At 38.0% G+C, this 27,452-nt stretch overlaps 1 protein-coding gene across 1 annotated transcript in view; it reads left to right on the top strand.

Moving 5' to 3' along the window:
• Nucleotides 1–21,642, top strand: part of ELP2 (elongator acetyltransferase complex subunit 2) — a 41,004-nt gene extending 19,362 nt beyond the window's left edge. Inside the window, exons 9-22 of the mRNA XM_066327644.1 lie at nucleotides 188–283; nucleotides 1,989–2,089; nucleotides 4,024–4,155; nucleotides 4,639–4,788; nucleotides 7,822–8,010; nucleotides 10,090–10,159; nucleotides 11,732–11,827; nucleotides 11,948–12,005; nucleotides 15,623–15,695; nucleotides 16,093–16,279; nucleotides 17,861–17,982; nucleotides 18,481–18,623; nucleotides 19,140–19,253; nucleotides 20,195–21,642. Coding sequence (XP_066183741.1) covers nucleotides 188–283; nucleotides 1,989–2,089; nucleotides 4,024–4,155; nucleotides 4,639–4,788; nucleotides 7,822–8,010; nucleotides 10,090–10,159; nucleotides 11,732–11,827; nucleotides 11,948–12,005; nucleotides 15,623–15,695; nucleotides 16,093–16,279; nucleotides 17,861–17,982; nucleotides 18,481–18,623; nucleotides 19,140–19,253; nucleotides 20,195–20,351 — 1,688 coding nt within the window. The 3' untranslated portion in view covers nucleotides 20,352–21,642. The remainder of the gene's footprint in view (nucleotides 1–187; nucleotides 284–1,988; nucleotides 2,090–4,023; nucleotides 4,156–4,638; nucleotides 4,789–7,821; nucleotides 8,011–10,089; nucleotides 10,160–11,731; nucleotides 11,828–11,947; nucleotides 12,006–15,622; nucleotides 15,696–16,092; nucleotides 16,280–17,860; nucleotides 17,983–18,480; nucleotides 18,624–19,139; nucleotides 19,254–20,194) is intronic.
• The last annotated feature ends 5,810 nt before the right edge of the window (nucleotides 21,643–27,452 follow it).

The following is a 27,452-nucleotide window of genomic DNA, read 5'->3' as shown; positions in this document are numbered from 1 at the left end:
CCGACCATCAATCTGATACTCAGGGCTTGTGTCAAAGTAGGATTTCAAGGAGCTGTTCAGCATCAGGAAGCTTTTTGAGATATTGGTAGATGTTGAAAGCAGTTGATTATTTTCACTAAAGGTATGAGAAATGACCTGCTCTTTGTTGGCTTTTAGAAAGAAATATGCTTTTCTCTGATTTGTGTAGATGCTGATACGTCATATGCAGTTTCTTTGGAGTCCGTGTTGGCTGGTCACGAAAACTGGGTGTACGCAGTTCATTGGCAACCTTCATTTTCCAAAGGTAAAAAGGTATCAAACACTTACCAGCAATGTTAAGTGTCTTATACATAGAGTACAGTCAAGTGTCTTTGTATTGCGTTTGCAAGTTCACTTGTTCCTGTAGATGATGACAGTCTTTAAATTCTGCAGATGTTTTATGAGTAAACAGATGTTGCCTTGTACTCACATTTTCTTTAAAGAATGAAATTAAATAACAGAGATATAAGACTTTATTGTAATTGATTTGTTGGTTATGGTGTACTAATTAGTTTAATTAATCAGTATGAGTTAATAGCTCTAATAGGTTACCTTGATATGTGTATTTGAAATGTCTGTTCTACAGAGGGCAAGCATTACCTCAAGAGCTCTCCTTTCTTTTTAGTGGTGTAGATTTCTGGAGTATCAGTTTAATTGAGCATTTAAGGCATTACTGCAGACTCTCATTGAAAGAGTCTTATTTATAGTTCAATTTTGCATTTTGCTCTAGTATTTATCTTTCTTTTGAAATGCTTAAATTCTGACAGCCTTGTTTGCAGTACTGATTTGCTCTTTTGTGTCTACATATAAGGGAAGGAGAGTCTTGATTTCACATTGCACAATCAGAACAACCTGGAATATTTGTACTGGCGAAGGTGTCTTTTTTCTGATGTATTTTAGAGTTACTGATGGTAGGTTACTTAAGCAGTACAAAGGACAGCTTTGCTGGTGTATATACAATATCTGAACAGCAAAGCACCATTAGAATGTCAAAACACACGCAGTGAAAGAAAGACACAGGACTTACTTTAAAAATGTTGGTTTAGTTATCTAGTCCTTAAACTTTTCTCTTTTTTTTTTCTAAATTAGACACCAGTAAAAGATTTAGCCTTTTAGAACAAGATTTGTGCACAATGTAGGCTTGCTGGCCTTGCACTGCAATCTGAAAACTGTCCTGTTAGACCATAAAGTTTCCTGGTGCTTCTGCATATGTTAAGCTGCTTGTGTTCTGTGGCCTGCCTGATGCTGGGTTCCCCAAAATAAATTTTCGCTAGAGGCAAACTGATCTGAGAGACACATTCTCAGTGCAGAGGGTAAGGTGGGAATCACATATCACCTTGTGAGATGCTTGCCAATATCTCTGTTATCAAGAAGAGTTACTCAGTGGTCTTCCTACAGGTTTCACAGCTGGTGATGAACCAGCTCCCTCTTTCCCATTCTGTTTTGGGTTTCTTTCTGAAGTGATTCACTGCATTCTGGGGAGCAGTCTTGAGTTACTGAATATACTACAGGGTGCTAGAGTCTACTGAAGTCAGCAGCAAACCCAACAATTTGGGAAAAAAAAACCCCAAACAGTGAATATTAGGCAATTATTTTAAACTGTAAATCTCTCAGTAAAACCTTCCTTAAGGAATGGAACCGAGAACTGCTGTGCATTCACCTTGTGAAACTCGAGCTTTTCCTCCGCACTGTATTTATTTCAGTATAAGTTTGGAGTGAGAAAACTGTGGAATATAGTTGTTCTCATGTACATGTTTTACTTTTTCTTTGGGTGGTTATGGCTGAGAATATAATATCTCTTAAAGAAAGCTTGGCAACAATGTAGAGCCTGTAAATTTGGTACAAAAGAACTACACTGTGTGTCTCTGATGCTGAACATTTTTTTTAACGTGTTTGTATTTCAGTATTACCTAATTTCTTTCGAAAGTATGCTCCTAGGTTGTAGGGTAGTAATTTTCCTTGTACTGTAGATGGCAGCATGCAACAACCAATGAGGATATTATCTGCATCAATGGACAAAACTGTGATTGTCTGGGAACCTGATAAAGAATCTGGAGTCTGGCTAGAACAGGCAAGTGTCAGTCTTACTCACAGTATGTTCTGTATTCAAGTTGTGTTTCCAGCAGCATGTGTATACTGTAGGGAACAAAAACTCTAAAATTCTGGCAGTGAAAGGCAAAGTGGGTTTTTTTTGCAAAAATGCTCATTCCAATGGTCTGTTGCAAGTAAAACTGTATTTAAAAAAGGATACAATCTGATCTTTATTGCTTGTTTGTTTTCTTATTACTATGCTGAGGAGTTTATAAGGGGTGTTTGTCCTCAACACGTGCTATGTACTCCTGGTAAGAGGAAGAAGAAACCCTCTTGAACTATTTGCAGTTCATCCCTGTGGGAATGTGACCTAAGCAGTTAATACAAAGCAGCTGACATGCAATTCACAAGCCTGGTTTTACCTGCAGTGACTTGATCATTGGCTGTGTCATTAGGTTTTTCCTCCATTTGAACTGAATACTCATGTGTCACTCATGTAGTATTCTGAAAGCTGTTCAGATGTAGATCATCCTAAATAAACAAGTATTGCAACTAGGTTTCTCTAGTGCTTTGATTCGTGTCTTTTCAACTGAACTGCTTTTCCAAATTGCAGTAGTTCATTTGAAGTTGTTTGTGTTGGATTATGCTCAAGCCGTTGTTTGTGATCTTTCCTGTCACAAAGAAAGTTCCAATCATCTCTTGGGTGAAAAAGAGAGAATTGCAGTAGGGTATTTAATTTTCCTCTGTTTCATTGAAAAGTTCTTATGCCCTTGTGCTTGAAGTAGAAATTAGTTCATAAAAGAGCAATCACATAGTGATGCCATTGGATGTCCCTAGGTGTAGCATGTGGTTGTGGCTAAATTCACAAGCGCCTAAAAATGGGTTGTGCAGTAAAGCTTGTTCCAAGTTGTGATTCTTTAATTTTACATTCTCTTTGCATTGGTTTGACCATGAATGTGCAGCTTCAAGTTCAGATCAGACATTTTAACAGCAAAAAACATTTTTTGCATCAAGAGAGGGAAATCTGAGTTGGAAGCCTGCAGGGAGGAAGGGCACAAGGGGAACATCCCAATTTCTCTCTTTCATCATGATATGATGAACAAGATGTCTTCAGAAATGCATTCCCCTGCTCAGAGGTGAGACTAGAATTCTGCCTCTAGCATGGAGGCATCAAAGTCACTTCAGTATGAGTGTTTGGTTTTTTTTCTGAATGAGTGTTAATAAAATGGAACCACTAGTGCAGTGCCATTTAAATGGGACACTGGTTCATTTCATTTTGATCTTAAAAGAGGCTGTATAAGAATGTGGGAATTGAAAACTGGAAATAAATTGTTTTCTTATGTCTTGAATAAAATTTGAAGATGTAACTTTATTAATCTTATAATAAAATTTAAAAAATGAAAGGGCATTATAGCAGCTATAAGGCCTGTGTGTATGCATGTGTACATATGTGAGAAGTCATAAGAGAAGCACAAAACAGAGGCCAGAATATGCTGCAGAAGGAGTGTGGATCAAATTTCAGGTGTTCATAGGGAAACAGAGAAGTGAAAATATGCTGGGGAATCTTGGAAATTAAGTAGGTAAAAAAATGTACTTTGGATCTACTGTTTCTTTGGAACATTTTTCTATATTGTGCAACAGAGCAGTAGCCAGGCAACAGATGATAAGGAACTGCTGTATCCAACAAGCTGGACTGAAACACAGAACATTTGAGTTTCCATCTCATCTAATGTAGTATTTTCTTTCCCTTGGGGGATCCTATCTTGATATGTCTGTGAAGGGAGGCTCCATTCAGTTGCATGCAGCTATAATTCCCATGACATTACAGTGCTTTACTTTGCATTTAAAATATTCTTCTAATGTCTTTATGTATGTAATGTGAACACTTGTCTATTGGTAGTTTTTCATCTCATGAAGTAAGAATGATTTTGTAGGCCACTTTCATGGATATTTCACTTCTGTTCCTTAATGTAGGTACGGGTAGGTGAAGTGGGTGGCAATACTCTTGGATTTTTTGACTGCCAGTTTAGCCCAGATGGTTCGATGATCATTGCTCATGCCTTTCATGGAGCGTTACACCTTTGGAAACAGGATACAGTTAATAAGGTATGTTGGTTTTTTTGTTAGTAGTATTACTTAGAAGAATTGTACTTTTAAGCCATTTGAGGTAAGTTCTGTTATTAATAGAGAAGTGTAACAGTATAATTTAAAATTAGTGATTGAAATAGTGCTTTTCTGAATATAGTATTCTGTAGGAGTCTCACTCCTGCACAAAAGGGAGGTTGAACTCCTCCAGGCTCAAAACCCTGTTTCTTACCTTTGGGGATCATGAAATCAGTTGAATAGACTGAACTTCTTTGTAGTTGTGCTTTGGTCACAACTGAACGAGTAATACAAGTTTCTTTCAGATGGGAGCAATACATCAGTATTTGTGTCTCTTCACCCTCTCTTGAATTCTAATAATTTTGCTGTTTACAAATGTCTTTGTCTTACTTTCTTCATAAACACATTGCTACTTTTACTTTGCTTAGAACATGCCAATCAGTCAAATGAAAAACTCCTTACTTCTTTGTGGAACTCTTTTAATAGAAAGAATGGACTCCAGAAGTTGTGATTTCAGGACATTTTAACACTGTAGAGGATGTAAAGTGGGATCCAGAAGGAGAGTTTATTGTCAGCGTGGGCTCTGATCAAACTACAAGGCTCTTTGCTCCATGGAAAAGGAAGGAAGAGACAGAGGTATGATCTTGAAATATTTTGTCAGTGTGGTCAAGGGGACTTGGTCAGTCCCGAGTTTGGAATGAATTGTCTGAATATAACTCAAACCTTAAAAGTTCTCCAAGCAATGATCTGTTTAAAACCACTTGGTTTGGTAATTGAGCATGTGCTGTTTTCACTTTAAAAATATTAGTGTCAGAGTTTTTGCAGTCACACAGTGTGATTGCGGTTCAGTCCTGAGTCCATGTCCAGATTACCTTCAGTTAGTGTTCTCCCAGGGTCTTGGAAAACAGGCTCTGTAGTAATTCAGAAGGAGGAATACATGACTGGTACTAATAACCATCTGTTGTGGTGTTTAACAATTGGCTACACTGCTGCAGGTAATCAGAAACACGACTTTGCTTGCGCTTTTTTACACAGACATAATCTAAGCAGAGTTCTCACTGTATTTTTTTGCATCAATTTGTTAATGACTCTCTTTTACGAGAACAACTATCTGAACTACATGAGTGCAACTGGTACCTGCTCTGTTTTAACCCCCAGCCACCAACTAAGGACCACACAGCTGCTTGCTCACTCCTCCTGTATTGGGCTAGGGGGAACTCTGTTTAGGAATGCAGAAGTTCCTGTTCTTATTTCTCATGCATTTTCCTCCTCTACAAATACAACCTTTTCTGGCAGAACAGTACCAATGAATGTTCCATTCAGGAAACTGGCAGAAACTGGACTATTTGTAGTCATATAAGGCCCTCTGCCATTAATTGGGGGAGGTGTATTAGAGCTGTCTCATCACAGCTTCCGTAATGCAGACTAGCAGAGGAGGTCTGATGTTTTTGAGAGGGTGAGTTTGGCATCAGTTCTTTGATTTCCTTCTTCCAGGCCACACAGGAGTGGTGGCAATCCCAGCCCAAGAGCTACGCTTTGCATTCTGTTGTAGGAAAGACATTTCCAGTTTCCTTCCCTTGTTTTTAGCCTAATGTCCACTCAGGAGAGTACATTAAATATATCGAGACAATAAATATATCGAAACAAAGTTCAGGACTAGCACCTGCTGTAAGCTGGCAGCATTCACGAGTTGTCAATATCATTTTCCTGTGACCTACTGAAGTACCAGTCCTTATTATGTATGCTGCTTGCTAAATTTTAATCCTATCTTCTGAAAGAAGTGATGTTTGCACGATTTACCTGTACAGCTTGCCCTGAAACTTTTGAATCAATCAATTTAACAGAGTGATTGCTGTCTTCAAATCTAAATTTGGCATGAACTGAATTCTTGTGCTTTGCCTTCCTGTTCTGACACAGAGCAGCCACCAGGCTAATTTGACCAGGTGTAAATCTAGGTAGTTTCTAAATCTGGTGCTGCATGACGTGTGGGAGAAAGCATTAGTATCCTTTTTGGATGGGTAAAGTGGAGGGTTTGGATAGAGATGGATCATTAGAAGAGGTTTATTCAGGATTTCTGAGCCCTGGGAAGGTTTTTAGTTCTGCCACTCATGAACTTGGATAACAGGCTTTTAAAATGCCATTCTTTCTTCGTCACACTGAGTTTATCATCTGATGCTTGTCTTAACAAGACACAACGGATGGTTCAGATGCTTATGGAAAGTTAGTATTACAGCTCAGTATTTATGTTTTTTCCTATAAAAAGGAAACTAATTGTTGAATGCAAAAAAGCATTCTTTCTTAAAGTCTCAGTTCTGATATCAGAAAAGAGGGATAACCATCAGCTTCAATTTGTCACGCAAATTTGCATTCTGATTTTTCTGGAGGAAGCTTATTGCATGACTTATACAGCTCTCTCTTTGTTTGGGGTCTGAGTTTTTTATAGTTTTTTTTCATTCTTGCTATGTGTTGTATGCAAAGATGTACCCAGTAAAGGCTAAGAAGGACTTGTTGCACTGTTTGATTTTATCTTTTTTTAAAGAATGAATGCTTTTTTTTCTCACCGAAAAATAATCGAGCTCTTGTGAAATCATGAGGTTTTGTAGGATGTCTCAAATTCAGGATCTATCAGAAACTTCAACATTCAAAACTCAGTAGAATTTTTAGGGTGATCTGTGCAGTGTACAGTCAATATAATGCCTATTCATATGAGATCTAGTCTTGGGTACAGGCACTGGAATACTGAAGCAGTCTAAGTTATTTCAATTGATTCTGGTTCTGCTAGCTCTTAACTCAAAACTGCACAGTGGATTTTTCCAACTGAAGTATCATTGAGGTGAAGTAGCAAATGACACTTGGGAAAAACCTCTTCATGAAAGTGCATTTGCTAGAAAATAAATGGGTTTTTTTGAAGAGTCATTTTTCTATGTGTAGAGTAAGTCAGATTTTTAGAAAAGCAGTTAAAATAACTTAATATCTTATTTGCTAATGTTCTTTGTTTAGTGTGACTATAAAACTAGCTTGTCTTTCTCTTTGGGTTAACTGTTAATTCTTGTTTACTTGGATTAACACTTGAGGAGTGAAAAGATTATTATTTCAAGAAAGTAGGAAAAAAGAAAACACTTGTACAATTACCCAAATTTTCCAGGTCTTTTTTGGGGATAATCTATAATGGTTTTGTCAAATTTTTGCAAAGCTTCTGTTAAATGGTCTCACTTAAATCAAACATTTAAAGAGAAGAGGGAAGCAGGAACCTGTAGCCTGCTGACAGCAGTGCTGCTGTTCTTTGTGAAAGACAGATGAAGGAAGCAAGATAATTATCACTGCCTTTCAGACCTACAGTCTCGAAAGTAGTAGGATACAAACCTCTTTTTGCTTAGGCAAATTATGTTCTATTCCTGACTGTCTAGCATAAAGGAGTCACAGTAAGGGCCTTAAACCCATCTATGCAGGGACACAATTTACTAATTGCAGGAATGGTTTGGTGGAAAAAGAGGATTCAACTGATGTATGTGAGCACCAGATCTATGCACATCAGTAGAAGGTTGCTCTTAACTTTGCTTTGTGTTAAAATTCAAAAAAAGCACCACTACTTTACCTCCTGCATTTATTAGATTGCACTACTTCTCTGTTTAAGAATTGCGTTTTGGCTATGTGTCTGCCCATTTTCAGGTGACCTGGCATGAAATTGCCAGGCCTCAAGTACACGGATACGACCTGCGGTGTCTGGCAATGATCGGCCGCTTTGAGTTTGTGTCAGGAGCAGATGAAAAAGTGCTGCGAGTTTTTCGTGCTCCCAAGAATTTTATAGAAAATTTCAGTAACATCACTGGTATCCCAATGGAGAAACTCTGCTCCCATGTAAGTATGCTAAAGCAATACTAAATGAAGGGAACCCTCTTAGATGTAAAATATTTTAATGCTTCAGAAAATATCAGATTGCACTAAACTTTGTAAAAATTCTTTTCAGTTGTGGTACTGAAACCATAACCTTGTTTTTCCTTTTCCTTCTGCTTGCTTCCATGAGTGTTGTTTCATATGTATTTTTATGGTGTTGTCATATGAAACAAGTTCAATTTGAAACCAAACAAGACCTTGTGTCAGAAGATTGAAAAGAGTGTGGATACATTTTAAGTAACTCAAACCAAAGTAGACTGCTGTTACACACTTGGGGATTAAGGAAACAATAAAGCCTGTTAATGTGTTTTCCCTTAATTTAAGGGTGTAGTAGTCTTGTCTAGATCTAATTATTGTTGTGTGGTTCTGTGTTGGTATTACTTTTTTTTTTTTTTTTTTTTTTTTTTTGTAATTGTGTGCTTGGAAATAGCATAAAGCTTTCTGACCTATTTTTAGCTCTTACATGCAAATATTTACAAATATGTACTTATACATGCTTTATTTCCTTTTGGCATTGGAAATTTCCTTGAGGTCTTTGCATTCCAGTTCTAAGTTGTGGGTATGTCACCTGTCTTGTGTTGCTATCCTTTGTTTGCTCCTATTTGCATTAAGGTCTATTTCTGATTTTGTCTGCATTTTGTAGAGCAGACCATATTCAAGATAGTTGCCTCTTTACAGTGCCTTGCATGCTCTTGGGATGTCTCACTCAAAAGCAAGGTTTTCTGTGCAGTTTCTCAGAGATGAATTAGCCTTTCTGTTTAATTTAACAATTGAAATATCTGGGATAGAAACAGAATTATTTTCGATAGCAAGAAGTTACATAAGTGGCTGTTTAGTGCTTTAATTCCACAAGACTTCATAAGCATTTTCATTAATGACCATAGTACAAATAACATTGTGCTTTTATACGTCTGGCAGATGTCATTATTTTACTTTATATAGACTTTTCTTACTGGCTCTTCCTCTGAGTGCTGTTTTTTGATTCATACCACAAAATGTTTCACATGGGCTTTGGTTAAAGAGGAAGGCTTTATGAGCCATAATTACACAGCTGCTTTTAAATAGCTCTCTTAAAATTGTTTTCTGTGAAAGCTTTTTATCACTAAAGTGGGGAAGCTTTTTTTTAATTTGGCTAAAATGCCTTCTCCAAAAGAAGTACCTGAAACCAAAAATACCAGCTTTATATTCAAAAACTGTTGAAGATATTCAGTTAAAATCCATGGAATTATTTTATACTTCGGGTTGTAATGAGGTACCATTTTTGTTTTGGAGGCCTTATGCTTGTCTGGGTTTCTGATACATTTTCTTATCAAATTATGAACACTTAAATACATTTTAATCTGTCACCTACAATATCAAACTAATTCTGTAAAACAGTCTTTATTTGAACTTTTCTGATACCACAAGGAAGTGGGTTTACAGCTATTAAATCTTTTTTTATCTCTACACAAACGTTCCCAAGTTCACTTATCCTTTCTAAATTTTTATTCTTTTCTCTATACCATTATGTCACTATTTTCTGTCTGATGATTTGTCTTTCCCTTATGCTGCTTTAAACAGCCACGTACTCCAGCCATATCTCTGTACTATTTACTGAGTTGTGTTTCAAGTTGTGGTCACAGGCAGTCACCTTCTGTTCTCTTTTCCAAAATGCTACTTTATTATTTCACTTCAGAACAACGATTTCCCAGTTCTATTGTGTTAAAAACTGCAGTGCTCTCAGTTAATAGATTAATTGTCATGTGTGTGCTAGAATAAATATAATTGTGCAAGAAAACCTGCAATTAGCGTTGAAGAAAATCCTTGAGCTGGGGCCTTAGAAAAGTGCTTTTTTTGTTGTTTTGGGTTTTTTTTTTTTTCTTTTTCCCTTCCTGCCAGAGTATTGGTCTTTGTTTTGTCCAGAGACGAGAGTTTTTCAAAGTGCCCCCTTCACTTCTCTAGGAAAATAACTCTAGAAACTCACGGGGATTCCTTAAGCTGTGGCCTTTGAAATCCAAGTCTACGTGACAATCCGTGTGTAACCTTTCTTTTTCTTTAATTTAGCAATCATCTGATCTTCCAGAAGGTGCAACTGTGCCAGCTTTGGGATTATCCAATAAAGCTGTTTTTGAAGGTATTGCTAGTGAGAAATAGTAATCGGGGTGTTTCATGTGGAAACTTTATTTAAGGTATTGTTTTACTGAACATCTTAGGTCTGTAAGTGTAGACTTGACTGCAAGTTTAGAATCTAGAAATAAAATCATGCAAAGTGTTTATTTCTTTGCTAGCACCTAAACATGATGCTTAAAAGTAAAAATACAAATAAGGAAGAATTAGTTAGCCAGCTAGTAACTAATATCTTAGGCAGTGGAGATTACATTGTGGAGGAACAGGGGAGGAGGGACAGACGTCTCCCTAGAATGATAAGAAGTATTTTCCTGAGACTGGGAATGAGACTAAGGGTCTGGTTTTTTTATAAAGTCTCTGGTAAAAATGCACTATAGTGGAATGTACAAATTAGGTCAGACCTGTTTTTTCTCGCTTAAAGCTTTATCAGAAGGTGTGATCTACAAAAGGAAGCATTTTAATAAGCTTTGTCTCTAGGGTTTTCAATGGCAGTAAGCCAGATTTTCCTAAACCATTTGTGAGAGAAAAACAACTTTGTTGTACTTCAAATAACTTGTAAAATATATTTTAGGGAAGTTTTTTTTCCCCTGCTTTCTCATGAATTCTTCCAGTGAGAGAGGGAACAAAACTTCCTTCTTCTAGGTTATTGCCACACAGAGAATAAGTCATTTCCACTGATTTCATGTGGCCCAACCAGAAGCAGCACCATGAGTAGAACTTTCCTGCATTGTCCAGCACTGCTCACACCGTGCTGTCAGCATTGATGGCTCAGGGTAAAACACCACAGACATGTTCTCACTTACTCTGTAGAGGAATCTTCATGGTGACTGATGCTCAGATAGTGGTCTCAGATGAATGTTGCTCATTGCATTTTCAAAGACAGCAAAGATGGGATGAATGAGAAGATATCTTCACTTTGCTTTTTCTGTACCTTGTGTTTGAAACTGCTGTGCTTGAGATGTATATTTGGCAAAAAGGTAGATTATGTCTGAGAGGAACTGTTCCCTATCTCTGTACCTTTTTATTAATACCTTCACAATGAAAGACAGAGTTGAATTTTAACTTACAATTAACTAGTTTTGGTTACCTCTGGTGCTTTTACTTAAAGGTAAGGACTGAGCCCTCAGCAGTTTTGCTGAAGTTTGCAAATTGTAAATACACTTGCTCAAATGTGGGTTTTCATTTAGTGATCTACATCAAATTTTTGAACTCATCACTTGCATCAAAGATCTTTGTCTTAAGCTTTTTCAAATACGGAAGGAAAGGTTTAACATTGGGGAAACACAGGTTGAACTCTGATGACTGCTTTGCTCAGTGAAATTCTTTTTAGAAATCTCTTAAAGATTATGCTATGAAGAGGTTTCAAAATGAAGGTTAGATTATTATTGTTTTGAATCTTCTCATTCTCATATAGATTAGAATAACTAGCTTCTAGTATTGGTATTATTGTAACTCTGCAAGCAGAGAAACCTAGTTTCAACGACTTGTAAAAAATATAGATTTTTTTACTTGTATAAGTCCTCATATTTTCCCTCCTTTCAAGTATGTTCTTTATCTAATGAAGTCCTTACTTTAACAGGAGACATGGCTATTCAACCAGATGAGGATGAAGAATCATTTAATACCATTTCAAATCAATATCCAGAGGTTTATTTTCAACCTTTGATCCTTACAGGTATGAGAATAATTTCTGTTGTAGGAAATAGAGAATGTGGTTCATTGGATATAAACTTGAAGCATTATTTAGCTGATTTGAAAAAATAAAATTTGAATAGGCTGTACAAATCTTTTTTAGAACCTCCACCAGAGGATCACTTGCTGCAGAATACCTTGTGGCCTGAAATTCAGAAGCTGTAAGTTTTATTTTTTATTTTCTTGCTTGTTACAAAATTTCCAGAAAGCTGTTGTGACAGGTTAATTTAACCTGGTCTTGTAACTCATCCTATTTTACTATGTCATTTGACTTTGCGTGCACCATATTGTAAAATAAATAAATTATAAAAATTAGGAAACAGTGAAAAAAACAGCAGTTAGAACTGATGTGTCACAATTTTATTTTACTTGGTTGTTTCTCTTTAAAACCTTGTCTAGACTGAAGGTGTCTCTGTGTAAGGAGTTTCCTGTTACTGTCCACTTCATGGTGCACCCTTGCAGGTGTGGTATGGAAGTAGAGGCTGAGGCATCAGTGGAGGAGTTTGCCCCAAACACCTGTCAGAGTTGTAAGGTGCAATAGGTAGAAGCAGCAGCCAAACCAGGATGTGTGTCTAGTGGTAGAGCAAAGTGGTAAATGTTGGGTAAAATGGTTACAAACCCAGTTTGGGTATTGAATGCTGACAGGGTGGTTGTTGGTTGCAAAGATAATGGAGGTCATGATACTGGTTTTGAGGTTGCAGGGTTTTAGAATTCTTCAGCTGTGTTTTCTTTCTTTTCTGAAATTCACAACAGTTTTCACATGAATGTTGTCACCTGATTTGTTCCCTAAGGATCCCAGTAACACAAGGCTATACTTTCACAGTCTTCGAAGTTTTAGTATCAATTTTCAAAGTATAGCACAAAGAAATTGAATAATCTCAGTCTCTTGTGGCTTTATTTATCTGAATCTCCTGAAAGGGGTTGCAGACTGGAACAAGAAGAATGTTGTGCCTTTGCTGATGGTTACAGCTACCTCTGTACATTACCAGTTTTTTGAGGGAGGAAATAAAAAGCCTTGGGAAAACACTATGCAGCTTGCTTTCATTTGACCGAGGGGGAAGTTCTGTGAGAGCTCATCTTTGCTTTCAATTGGGCAGTAAATCTGCTTTGAATGCTTTTAAGCTCTGTAACTGTGTTTGTACTCAAAAATTATTTTAGGAGGAAAGCCAGTAGATGTTAGACCATATCTGCACATTTTGTAATTTCTAACTGTTACTTTAACTGTTTCTTCTGTGCATTATATGGCTGCTAATGCACTCACATAAGTATATTGATAAGGGATGTTTAAGTATTAAAAAAGAGCCAAGGCAAAAATTCTTCTTCATTTGCCTTTGACATTTCACAAAGTCTAGTGGGACATTAATATTTTATACTCAGCTATGGGAGTGCTGCTTATCTGCCTTCATATCCTGCATTCATTAAAATAACTCCATTTTATGAAAGTCTTCAAATGACTTTTATCTGAGCAATTCTTTCTGTTTTTAGAGACACAGCTAATGATATAGATTATTTTATGCAAGAGCAACAAGATGTAAAGCATTCATAGACTTTCAGATTTCTTGCTCAGAGTAATCTTGAAAGAGGTAACATGAAATCGCATAATGTAGATTTCAAGTTGCCATAGCAGCAGAAGAACAGTGTGAGGCACTGACTTGCTAAAAATAGCTTATTTGTCATTGACATTTGTGTATTCCTAGCTCTAACCTGACACCAAATTTTGAAGGATTAGTGTTGGGTTTTCAAAGTGTTTGCTTGAGGAGGTTTTAGTATGAAGAACTTGCAGAATTTTTTACATAATATAATAACTTTAAAAATATGGTAAATCTTGTGAGAATATGCTAATCTTTATCCCCTTGGAAAATTATTGTAGGGAGTTCATATGCAGCATGCTGAGATCAAAGCTTGAGTGTTGACGTAAATATATATGTTTATATGTATGTACATTTCGTGTAATACACTTGGAAGCTGGAAGAGATCCTTTTTGACACTAGAAAATTACTGTATTCATTTGTCTGGACACTTGAAAGTCCAGTCAGTCTACCTGTGCATTAAAAAAATGCAATGTGAATTGTACAATGCTGAGGCAAAATTACCTGTGGTTGAAAAGATCATTTCACTATACATTCATGCAGTTACTCCTCTCCATTGTGAACCTTTATTTGGTGGTGTACTACATAATGAAGAAATCAGATTTTGTTTATGGGATTAGGGAGTGGGAGTGTATTGTAGCTCCTATGCTGTCAAGGCTCATATTCCCTCTTTTAAAACAGCATCTCCTGTTGCAAGTAGCTTAATTCTCTTTACTAGAGACAGCAATGGGCTATACAGCTGGTGGTCTGACCTAGGATAGTCCTGATCATGTGACTTTGCAAGAGACAAGATTTTATGTTTTGTGTTAAATTAATAAGAATGGTTACATTTTGGCACTTCCATTTAGCAAAAGAAGCATTGCATGCAGAAGCTTGAAATGTTTCCTCAACTGCTCTTCAACACTACTTTTAGGAGATTAAAATCAAAACAACTGAGGATTTGTTTCACAGTTATTTTCCTGTCATTGAATTTCAAGAAATTTATACTTTAGATGCAATAAATATTTTTTAGCTTTAGAAAATTGACTTGCAGTGGTTTTCACTACAGAACAGCCTCCAGGAATGTGCTTTGAAAGTAAGGATTATGATAAAACTGCTGCTGGTGGCAAATTAAGAGTAAGACATGCAATAGTACCTTCATCATTATAAGATACACTCAAATTTGCGACTTAACATTTTAATTAGGGGTGCACACCAGTTCCTCTCCCTGTTAAATGGTCCAGGCAGTTACATTCCTTAAAGGCCAGTGCTTTCCCAGTCTTCAGAGATGGCTTTGGCAGTCTGTTGATGGGATATGCCCAGCAATGATGCTTCAGACTCAGTTCAACAGATCCAGACAGTAATTTGTCATTTAAGTAGGTGGCTGTTCTGGCTGCAAGTGAAATCCCATAGACATCAATGCCTATGTAAGAAGTCTTCCACTACTGACCAAAGAAGTTTCTTAAGAGAGAACTGCCCGTGTCTTTAGAACTAGGGGAATCATAGCGAACTACCCCTCCTAGCTGGTATTGAGCTGATACTTGTCTACAGTTTACAGGTTGCATCTCCAATTTTACTTCCATTCTTTTTGTGAGTGTTTTTAATTTCTGTTAATCTGTGTGGAATTTCTCCTTATTAGTTAAATACCAGTCTGGATATGTGAGCTTGGATTTCAGCAGAACTCATGCAAAGACCGATTAAAAAATTTATTTCTGGAGAAGTCTAGGAATTTTGGGGGTTTTACAGACATCTTTTCCAACATGATGCTTGTCCTTTAGTTCAGAAATCTTCTTGCATTATTTCACAGAATAGGCATCCTTTGACTGTGTGTTTGTGACATATTTCTTCAGTGGATTTCAAATATGGGGCTTATGATTTTTATTGGTATTGTTAAAATTGCTTTTTAAGAAAATAAGGATACATTAAATGCTGCTTTAATCTGCTTTGTTAGTCATTAGGGTGGCTTTTGCAATGCTGATGCTTTAAGACTATGGAATGGGCTGGAGAGATTTTTCTGTAGCCAGTTTCTAATGGAAGAATTTGTGCAGATGTTTAAACTGAAAGCTGGAAAATTATTTGGGATGTAATACTGAAACAGTGGTAAGACGTTCCTGGCAGGTGCTTTTCATTTTTGAAAAGGGATTTAAATTAATATAATAACTTTGATAAATACTGCAAAATGACTGTGATGTGTTTAATTTCTATTTCAGATATGGACATGGATATGAAATTTTTTGTGTTGCTTGCAATAATTCAAACACTGTAGTTGCCTCAGCATGTAAGGTAAGCAAAGATTCTAGCACCACCTAGTGAAAAGTGCTATCCAATTTCTAGGGCTAAATTCTGTTTTACAAAATGTGAAAGATTCCGTATAAATGACAGTTGCCTGGCAAAGGTGAGGGTGGATTGCCAATAACATATTGTTCCTAAATTGTGTATGATTCATTCAAAGATATTAGTAAGATAAATTCTAACAAATACAGGTCTGAAATGTTTTCTTACTGATGCATTGTCGTCTTTACAAGCAAGTAGGGAAATGATGTTGAAACTTCCCAGAGGAAACCTGTTTTACTTGGTTCCAAGTCTTAAAACAAGTTCTCTGATATCTTAGTACCTTAAAATGTGTGACTTTTATACTTTCTCTCATTAATTCGCACATTTTTTTTTTCCATCCATACAGGCTTCCAAAAAAGAACATGCAGCAATTATTTTGTGGAGCACTAATTCTTGGAAGAAACTGCAGAGCTTGTCTTATCACAATCTCACTGTTACTCAGCTGGCATTTTCTCCTGATGACAGCTTTTTGCTAGCTGTTTCTAGAGACAGGAATTGGTCCCTGTGGAGGAAACAAGATTCCTCAGAGTCAGGTAAGATACATGGACACACACATTTGTAGACTTGGCAGTTTGTTCAGTATTTTTGGCTGCAAAATATTTGAAAGAGAGTTGATAAAATATTTTAATGGACATTTTGCTTACAACTTTGAAGAATTATTAGTGCTGTAGGCTCTTGTGGATTTAAGAAATGCGATTAATGTGTGGAAAGATAAAAAGAAAATTAAAATGCAGAGAAGAATATAACTTAGATGGTGTTTAATTGATGGATGTAATGAAGTCTGATAGTCCTTGTGTCTTCTGCATGTGATTGTACGTTTGATTTACTGAAATCAAGAACAAGCTGAACTTTAGATTGGCAGTCTGTCAAGGAGAGCCTTCATCTCAGAGTTCTGTGCAGGCGCAGCCAGAAGGTTCAGTGCTGCACCCGTATCCTGCGTAGGCTGCCTTGTCCCTGCTTGCATGGTGTGACACTTTGAGACACTTGACAGGATTAATCTCTGTCTTTGGTGTGGCTTTCTGATAATCCTACACAATTGATTAGTTTGACTAGAACTGGCTGTGTCTGGAAAAAGAGCCGATAGTAAGGATTCAGTTGACTTTCTCATTAAGACTTTGAGCCTTGCGAAATCATGAGGAGATTGCTATTGAACACTTTAATAGAATCCTCGAACAGATGCTTGTGCTGGAAGTGATTATCATTGCACTCTTGGCTTAATAGCATATAAACACTGCTGGGCTCTATAGAATGTTCCTAGGAACTTGGCAGTGAGTTTGGCCCCTTCAGACAGTGTCCAGTTGTATCTTGGCTTGAATTTCTGTTCTATTCAGACTTCTATTCTAAAGCCTGGCATACTGTCCACAGTAGTTATACAATGTTTCAGGATAAGGATTGTGAATACTCATAGCAAGTAGAGGAAATCCTCTTTTCATCTGTTCATCAATAGCCCTTCTGTCTACAAATAACATTATCTGTGTAAAGCAAAACTGCTGCCATTGGCATCCCAGTAAGTGGTTATTCAAAGTTTATGCTCCAAAATGACAACCCTTTCTACTTAGGAAAAGCATTCCCATTTACTGATCTGCTGATCAGATTTAGTGCCTGATGTATACATGCTGAAATACAGGCTTTTCTCTTTGGGAACACATTAATCTTTACAATTGGATCATTACGATTTGAACAGTTAGGGCTTTACTGGTAAATAGGAGCTTCAGTCAAATTACTGAGGAAGTGTGAAGACCTGGTAAATGTTGCACTGTTGAAAAACTTCTGAAATCAGTGTTCTTAAAAAAAACTTAATAGAAATAACCTGAAGATATTATACTTGGGCTTAAAATCTTCAGAGAACGAAATTAATTTAAAACGTTGAACTGTTTCTACTATTTTAGGGCTATAAGGGCTTACTAATATGGTCTTGAACAGGTGCTAGTTATCACTGTGGTAAGTGCTGGAAAAAAAATGTTAATGTAGTCCCTAGTATTCCCAGCTCTAAAGATGAGTGGAGTAATGTCTAAGTATTCTTGCAGTTCTGACATAGAGTTGAGTAAGAGTAACAATCACTTTTAATATGTAAAGTAATTGAAACAAGGCTTTTCCTCTATGTTTTATTCCAGGACCAGTCTTCACTTGTTGTGCATACACAGATAAAAATACAGCTGTTCACAGTCGAATCATTTGGTCCTGTGATTGGACACCAGATAGCAAGTATTTCATTACTGGTAGTCGGGACAAAAAGGTAATTAATGTTAAAGGAATTTAGAAAGCCCAGAGTTACTTTGAACATCTTTTAGAATAACAAACACTGTGTTTTGATGAGCCTCTATTTCATACATGCACAAAAATCTTTTTGCATCTATTAGCACAGAAATCAGTGATACTTTAATAAGCTAAATAAAGTGCTTGAATATGTATGTACAAGACTGTGGGCTGCCAGTTGGACATTCTCACTTCTTTTCTTATGCAATTAAGAGAGCATATGTCACATAATTCTATGGGTCTCAACGTTTTTCTTTAACTTTCATAACAGAATCTGGTTTTGTTGTCAACAGCTAATGAAATCAGACAGACTGCCTACAAAGTCGAATCTTTGTAGGTAGAGATTCTTTTTTTGACATTTTTAGGGTCATCCACTGTGCCCTGGAATTAGTTTAATTAAGTTATTTTTTATGTTTTTGTTATGTTCATTTATAAGAAGATTAAAGTGGAAGTTCAGAGATGACTCATTTTCTTACAGGTCGTTATCTGGGGCCAGTGTGATTTGTCAGTGATTACTGAAGGGAATGAGCTGGATTCAATCAAGCCCTGTTCAACAGTGCTGGATGCTGGGGATTCTGTGACTGCAGTTGGTATCAGCCATGTGCTTACTCCTGATGGAAGGTATTGCTGGTTGTCTGTAATGTCATTCTGTGTTTAATCTGAAATTAGTATTTATCCCTTTAGTCAACTAGTTTCCTAAACAGCTTCCAAAATTTGTCAATTACGTTGACAATTCTTTAACAGAATGACCTCTACTTTTTTCCTTTCCTAGCCACCTTTTCAGGTGTATGGTGACTTCTCCAAGCAGTGTAACAAGAAAAATGAAAGTGGGAGAGGGGAGGGAAAGACGCATGAACACACTTGAAGCACGTTAATTCTTCCAACAATATTGACTGATCTGATGTTTGATGACCTCCTTATTTTTTCCTGACCAAATATATGTAGCAGGTTTCTGTTTTGTCTTTTTGTGTGTGTGAAGCAGCTTTGATGTATTAATTCTTGTCTAGGAAAAGTAAACACTGATTTACTTTTCAATAGTGCTTGAGTACCAGTTCTTTCTATCCTACATTAGAACTGACCTCATGGGGCTGTCTACTGTAATTTCTAATGAAATGAATGTAATTATTCTCTTGATAGATACATTGTTGCAGTAGGCTTAGAGAACGGGAAGATTTTCTTGTACACATGGAAGCAAAGTGGGAAGGAACCAGCCCTGACTGACTGGACCACAAGTGTTGAGATAGATAACAGGTATGTCTTTTGAAGTGAGTTAGGAGCAATGAAATACTGTTCTTCAGACTAACAGTGCTGGAGTTCTGTTCCTATAGTATGAAATATATGAATCTAGTTTATTTCTATACCAAAAATTGTTATCTTTTTAGGAAACGTTTGATCCTTAAAAGTCTAAAGATGTCTTGAAGCAAAACCCAAAAATAAAAATATAGGTATTAAAAAAAACTCCCAACAAATATGAACAAAAACCAGAGGGGTGTTGAACCCCAAAATACTTCATGCTATTGAGAAGTATTACCCTTTGTTGGCCCTACTTAAAAAGAAGCTTTACCTTTAGTCATAAATATGATGACAGAAAACACTGAAGAGATAGTGGAAAGGATCACTGTCTATGCACATCAGCATATTGGAGTGGATGACAGCAAGCTTTTGGGAGCAGTTTCCAGCAGAAACCAAAGGAATTACAAGCTGTATATAGGGCTGCTGCAGTGACAGCTAGAGACTATGGAGTGACTTGGAATGTTTCACTTGAAGCACTCCCTTGGGTTCTTCTATCACACACTGGCATTGATAGTAACAGAAATGGAAGTTGATGGTGACTTTGGCCTGTGTGTGCTTGCAGTGAATGGGAAAGAGACACCAGATAACAGGAAATCACAGGCTAAAAGCCAGAAATCTGTCATATCTAAGTAACTGAGATACTTGACCTCCAGCTTAATGTGGTGAAACTGAAAATCAATAGCTGTTTGAATTATTGATGAGTGAGAGGATAAAATGTCATTAGTGTTAATGACCCTACTTAATAAGAGCTTAATACCTGCTGGTTGTCACAAGTTAGTTTTTCCTCATTTGCTAGTGTCAACTGAAGAGTACTAATTACATGAATGTTGACGTTTGCACTCACATGCCCAACTGTCTTTAACATTTTGCAGTTACTTACGGATTTCTTTCTGTTGCAGCCAAAGTCATGCTCTTGCTGTGAAACGCTTGTGTTGGAGACATCATGCAGGCAGAGCTGGACATAATGATGACAGCAGCAGCAAGTGGTTGCAGCTTGCAAGTTGTGGAGCTGATCACTGTGTTAAAATATTCAATGTCAACAGATTTGCTCTTTAGCAAAGACGACAGGGCTGTTTGTGCCAAACAGATTCACAGCGTTTTATTTCAACTTTTAGCCACTTTGATTATTGAATTTTCTGTTTCCTGCTGTGGAAAGTGAAATATCTGACATGTAACTTATTAATGCAACTTTGGAATTTTGAAATGTCAAATATTTTTCTAATTCTAAAGTTCTGGGAATATCAAGTATATGTTTTGTTTGGTGAATATCCTGGAAGTGAGGGATGGGAGGTGGGGTAGGGCATGGGAGGATAATGAGAGAGCTTTGCTTGCTGTGATTTGAAGGGTAGGTGGGAAGCTGCTGATATTTGGGTTCTTCTGTGCTTGAGATTCCACCTGGAGTTCTGAATTTTTTTTTTAACTCCTCTTGCTATTAAACTTAACTGTCAGTGGACCTGCCAGTGCAGTTGGTGTGTGTTCAAGCATGTGCAGCCAGAGATCAGGGTTACACATGAAGCTTTCTCTGATTTCCTTTGAATGTGTTACTGCCCTGGCCCAAATCTGACGCCACTTGACTCTGGAAGGAGTAGTTTGTGTTCAGATGCTTGGACTGGCCTGCTTGTTTTTATCCCTTTTTTCTGCTGTATAGTGCTGAACTTCTTGGTCAGGTGGGGCTTAAAGCTAAACTCAGAGACCACTTAAGTCTTCTGGTGTCACCCCTATGAGCTGTCTCTGAGCAGAGTGTGATAGAAGAGCCACCTCTGAGACTGTTGGAGGGCAATCCTCTGCAGTTTGGGCTGGAAAAGCTTATGGATATCACTAGGCAGGAGCTAAAAGGAGACAGCCATTCCTTACAATACCTTTGACTTTTGAGGGCTCCTTCTTTGCTCTGGTAAGACAAGTTAACTTAGTTGTCTCATAGTAGAGTTTAAGTAGAGTGCTACTAGACTGAGAGTACTTCAGAAAGACTTCATGTCAGCAGGTCTGTATCTGGTTCCAAAATCTAATTTATAAAATTAATTAAACTTTGAGAATGAAATTATTGTTATTCCAGAACTGCTTGCTACCTGTAACTGGCAGTGCAGAGGTAACTGGAATTGTGTTTAACTTTTTACCACGTTGGATATTTAGATAAAGAATGCAGCTCTTACAGAGTGGGCTATATTGTTTTCAGAGTAGTTATGGTTTATGCCTTGAAAGATTTTGTGTTTATGCCTTGAAAAGTTTTATATTTTACCTCTTCATTTTTGGTTCTGTTTTTCAGCCATGAAAAATCCAAACATTCTTTAAAATGGGGACAGGGAAATAAAATAATGACTTATTAATAAAGATGATTTGCTACATTTTACTTGTGGTACCGAGTGCTTTCCTTACACGAATGCTTTAGCATTCAAGCATTTGAGTATTTTATTTCACTTGTCTGGGAATTTTTAAGCAACTATATCCTGGCAAGAGAAAGACATAGCTTATCATTAATGAGGTTTCAAAAAGCTGCCAAAAGTGAGACTTTATTCTGTGTCACAATTGTAATCTTGTTTCTTACAATTTGATGATGATACTGTACAATTCTTTCCAATAGTAGTACATCTTGTTCTGTGGCCAGTTCTGGGTATAAGTGACAATGAAACATCGTATTAGTTGTCCCTACTTTTATTTTGTGAAATGCTGTCATTAAGGCTACTAGAGGAGTTAGTAATCCACTCCATTACCCCTGGGACTTGGTGACTCAATCACATTCATTGTTCCAGCTTTAAATGTACCTGATTAGTCTGTTGGTCTCCTAAGTCTAAATGTTTATAATAGACACTTTTAATTTTCAATTAAGTTAGAGATTAGACACCTTGCCTCATGATAAATATTTTATGTATGATGCTATCTTTGCTCACACTTCACTTTGCTATGCATTTAGTAGGTGTGACTTGTATATACACTTTTAGATTCTTATAAATCCACTCATGTCTTTTCAAAATGTAAATCAGCATGTAAAAATACTAAGAAAGGAGCTGCTGTCAATATACCTGGTGCTCTGAAATTCTCTGCTTGTTATACAGTGCCACTGAAAATGAAGTTGAGAAAATTGATGGGATGAACGAAAGTTTTGTAAAGAACATTTTAATACTTTTTGATACATTTGAGGTAAAGCCATCCCATGAAGATTTTTGGATGCATATTATCAGTATTTACTGGCTTTGTGCTAATTTTGAAGAGACTTTTTGATCAAAGATGTGAACAAACTGTTTTATGTAATCAGGCCTAAAGGAGAAAGATTGTTCTGTCTTACAGTGGAGGTGTGTGTGACAAAGCAAGCAAGAAATGGGTCGTGCTGTTTATAACCAAAATCAAATTGTTATTGAGATTGTCCAAAGCAATCTTTAAATCTTTCAGTGCAGGATGTAGGTGTAGGCATCCTCAAGTCTGTTTTGGACCAACAAGCCATGCTAACACTGACACGAGAGGTGAGCATGCTGTGATGTCTGGTGGATGCGGAGGACAAAACGAGCTGTTTGTGTAAACTGGGAGGATGTGGGATGCTGACGTTCAGCCTGAGGAACTCCTGCCTGGGCTCCGTGTGGCAAGCTCCCTAAGCACTGCTGCCAAGCTATTGATTGTGTGAATTCCTTCACTTATGAAATGGCAAACAAGGAGCAGGTTATGTGTCATGCTAAGCCTTAAAAAAAGCGTTATGCTGCTTTTGTCTCTCTTGTAGGCTGAGACTTCAGATGTAACTAGAAGTGGTTGAAAATTTCAAGGAAGTCAATTATTGAACTCTGAGCTATTGAAAATATCGCTTTGGTAACTAACTAATCTGTTTGCCAAAATATTTAACATGCAGAAATGAGAATGCTCCAAGGCTTGCTGCCAACTGCAGTTAATGCAGAGATGAGGGAAGAGGAGGAAGCAGCTGTGTCCTCATTTAGACTCAAATCTCACATTAAAGAAGTGGCTGTTACAAATAAGGAAACTTTAAAATAACTGAAATGGGAAGCAAAAATATTACTTGCCCTGTTTTAAGGAGCATCTGGAACTGTACAAAAGATGAGGCAAAATCACTGACAGGACAAAAATCAGAAATTTGCTTTTTGTGCACTGGAAGCTGCTGGAGGTGGGAGTTGTTGAGCACAGTTCAGCAATGCCCCACTACTGCTCTTTTATCAGCAGTGGTAGTTCTGAGGCAGCAGGGGCAGTGTGTTTACCCTGTGACTTGCCCAGCCCTTGACCCTACAAACATTCCCAGTTTTGCCCTGGCACACCTCAAACAGTTGTGTGATATCCCTCCAGACACTTCTCTCCCCAGCCAGAAGTTGCATTTTTTTCTGGGGGGCTGTGGGCTCCCTTTGCCAGCCCCTGGTACTCTTGCTCAAGCACAGCTCTTGCTGTCACCTTGTGTGACTAGCTCTAGTGACTGTATTTGAGTAGTTTGTGTTCAATGCATATCCAAACACTGTAATTTTATTTTCTGCAGCAACTCATCCTATGCTGTAATGCAATAATAAAACTAGAAATTACCTCTCTCTTTCTGGAGGGAATTTCGGGTAGATCATGTCACAGATTCTAATGCTCTACCATTATAATGGGGCTAGCTCCAATATCCTGGGTAGCTCTACCGACCAGATATGCCCAAGACTTGAAGTCCTGGAGGGGAGCTGCTCCATGTCATTGGTGTTTGGCACCAATATATATAACTGGCAAGATCAGCCAACATTACAGCTGCACAGATGAGGGGAGGTGTCATGCCTGAGGTAATCACTGTGTTGCAATGGTGTCACCCTTACACAGACTCCAGCAGGTCCCAGCTGAAATAACAAGGGATGCAGCAAACAGATTTCGTACTGCAGAGGAGCTGTTCCCCTTGCCTCAAAAGCTTGTGCCAACACCGATCTTGTCCTGCCTCATTTTGTTTTTCCTAAGGGCTTTTCTCTCTTTACTCACCCTCTCTTCTAAGAAGACAATTTGCCTTCTTAGTTGGTCCATTCTCCATTCCTGCAGGCCCCTAAATACTTCTGTAACCAATCCTTATTTTCTCAACAGCCTTCTCTCTCTTCCTATTGTTCTTGTAAGATAATCCAGTGCTTTCTAATACATGATCCTGGGAGAATTTGTATGTATCAAGTATAACATCCTCTTGGTATTTCCTGTTCTGCCTTCTGTGTCTCTGATTCTTCCTTTGCTAGGTTTTGGGCTTTTGGTGTTTACACAGCCTGTCCAGCATCATTACCTCCTTTCTCCCTGACAACAAATTACTGGCATACATGTGAGCAGCATGCCCTTCTCCCTTGCTAAAACATCAACTGTCTACCTGCTGGTGGGGGGAACTTTTCTCCTCTACAAAAATGAATTGACTGCAGTCTCCCCAAGGGAAGCTTTCCAAGTGCTTTTCAAGATAAAGCAATCATTACGTTTGTCTCTCTGTTTCATAATCTTGGAGAGTCTTCTTCCTGCGAATTATCATATAAAGATGTGCCTCTGTGAGAGAATATCTGTACTCCACAGACACGCTTTCTAGAGTAGGAGCTCTGCTGTTTTAATTTTTTTTTTCCTTTGACATGGCAGGCATCCATGTCACAGTCCTATATTCATCCTATATTCAGTTCTCTGGATGTTACAAGTTTGCACCACTGTCCACAGAGAGCACCAAGCTGTGACACGTGATTCTCTCTCTGCAGAAGTTCAGCCAGGGAGGTTGAAATAGCTGCAGTGCAGGGAAGCTCCTGAGATGCCTGTAGATTGCTCTGTGTAGGTCTTCAGAGTGGGTCTGTCTGACCTCCATGGGTGCTAAAAGTGCAATGTAGAAGCCTCCAATGGGTGTTCTGGTCAAACATCTGCTGCTTTGGTGTGTGCACGCAGTCTCTTTATATCACAGACATTGCTGTGCCTTCAGTAACAGCTCCAGGTCACTAAGTCCATTGGGACTAGTTGAGGTGGGAGCCCTTTTACAGCTGCTGAGCATTGATTGAAGATGGTAGACTACCCCTATTGTTACAGGTGCATGGAGTGTAGGCTGTTAAAGCAAAAAAAAAGGTAGAAATGTTGGTTTTGCTTAGCTACTACTAGAAAAATGGCAGCTTCAACCTTTTCTACCCATCAAAAAGAAAATTGGTGTGCTTTATTGTGTAAAAGGTATTGTCATAGCTCAAAACAAAAGTTATGTCTCTAATGTGAAATTTTGAAATTCCTATTAATTGCTCAAAAGTGCATTTCCATAGATTAGTAGTACTGAAAATTGCTAGCTCAAAGCTGAAATAAAAACAGATCATGTTTCATAGAGCAATAGGATCATGTGATCATTAAAATTGGAAGGGAGCTCAGGAAGTCTCTCTTCCAAGCTGCTCCAGGCAGGGTCAACTGTGAAATCACACCAGGCTGCTCAGAATTTCTGCCAGTCTCGTCTTGAAAATCTAAGAATATGGAGACTACACAGTTGGACTGCTGTCTTCACAATGAAAGCTTTTCTTCTTTTCTCTTGTGTTGGTTTATGCCCTCTCTTACCATCTTTCATCTCTCCATTGTGAGGAGCTGGGCTCCATCATCTTCACAGTCTTCCTCAGCATCAGAAGGCTGCTACCAAGCACCTGAAAAGCATTCTCTTCCCCAGGCTGAACCTTTCCCTCTACCTTTCCCCACAGGGCAGGTGATCTGGCATCCTCTACCTTAGGGGCCCTCTGCTGTGCTTGCTCCAGTTTAACGTCATCTTTCCTGTGTTGGGAAAACCCCAGACTGGACAAGTACGTACAGTCTCTACAATAGACTGAGTGTCTAAAGTCTATTGTAGAATTTCCTCTCCTAGAGAGTCCAAGTCTATAACTCTTTTCTTTAACCTTGTCATATCACTTTCCTACACTATTCCTTTGCATGGACTTGCATGTGTGTGGTGGTGATGCGATCCCAAGACAGAGCTGCAGATTTTAATGTGTGTCTGCAGAGCTGGGATCTTCCCCATACCCACTGTGCAGTATATTACAACACCCCACCAGAGGGGAACTCAGGCATTGCTCTGGCCACATGGCACACTGCTTCTGGGAACAAGATAGTTTGGCTCTGGCTGGAAGCTCCCTCCATCTCCTGCCTCCATTTGAGTGTGGGAGGGCCAGAGAGCAAGGCACCCAGCTCAGGCAGGTGTCCAGAGCCCACAGCAGAGCTGCAATCCATCTTAACTCTTTCCCTGTGACTTGGGATGGCCATTGCAGCCATCTATTTAGATAATCGAGAGCTGACACAGGTGCTGTTACATCGGTTGTAAACCCAAACAGCCCCTCACCCCTAAAATTCTAGATTTAAAAAATTGCTTACCATCTGTCTCTGAGGAAAAGAAATGGATGCTATTTTAAATGCCTGAACTGTGGTCATTTCACTGAAAAATTAGTGATTTGGTTGCTTCCTCATGCCCAGTACCACCAGGTGGCAATATAAGAAAAAGGATAAGTGTGTATTTGCAGCACCTGTCATGTATACCCAAAAAATCAAAATAAATTACAAATATATTCAAACACAGGTATTCGAACTCCTCTGAGCTGCTTAAATGCACTGTTTCAGTTACAAGCATTTCTCATGAAACATTGCTTTTGAAAGCATTCTTCCATTTTTGTCCTGCAGTTGAGAAACTGTAAACTTAAATAATGAGCACATCCTAATCACACAGGGTTTTACTGTCTGCAATAGACATTGTTCCTCACCCCAACAACTCAATACGAAGAAGATATAAAGAAAATCTTAATTTTCTTGCTTTGCCTTGTTGAAGTGTAAAATGGGACCTAATTTTCTGTGTCTTTCATTGTCTGGTCTTTTTATTCTGAAAGGCTGTCTTATTATGTAGATGCCTTGTGAGGGATTCAAGCTAATGAGGTCTCATACACCTCCTGATGTGACTCAGATCATAGGGTAGATTTAGATGAAATATTAGGAATAATTTTTTTTACTGTGAGAGTGATGAGGCACGGGAACAGGTTTCCCAGAGAAGTTGTACATGACCCATTTGTGGAAGTGTTCAAGGTGAGGCTGGATGTGGTTTTGAGGAGTGATGAACTTTAAGATCCTCTCCAAACCAAACCACTGTATGATTCTATGATTTTTAAGTGATGGGTGACCATAGTGGATCATATGATGAAACTCTCCCAGATGCCAGTGACTTATGTCACTTCAGGAACATTTTCAACCAGAGTA

Source organism: Sylvia atricapilla, chromosome 1, assembly GCF_009819655.1.
Source record: "Sylvia atricapilla isolate bSylAtr1 chromosome 1, bSylAtr1.pri, whole genome shotgun sequence".
Lineage (NCBI taxonomy): Eukaryota > Metazoa > Chordata > Aves > Passeriformes > Sylviidae > Sylvia > Sylvia atricapilla.
The sequence above is the reverse complement of the archived record's forward strand: the minus strand, read 5'-3'. Positions and strand labels throughout refer to the sequence as shown.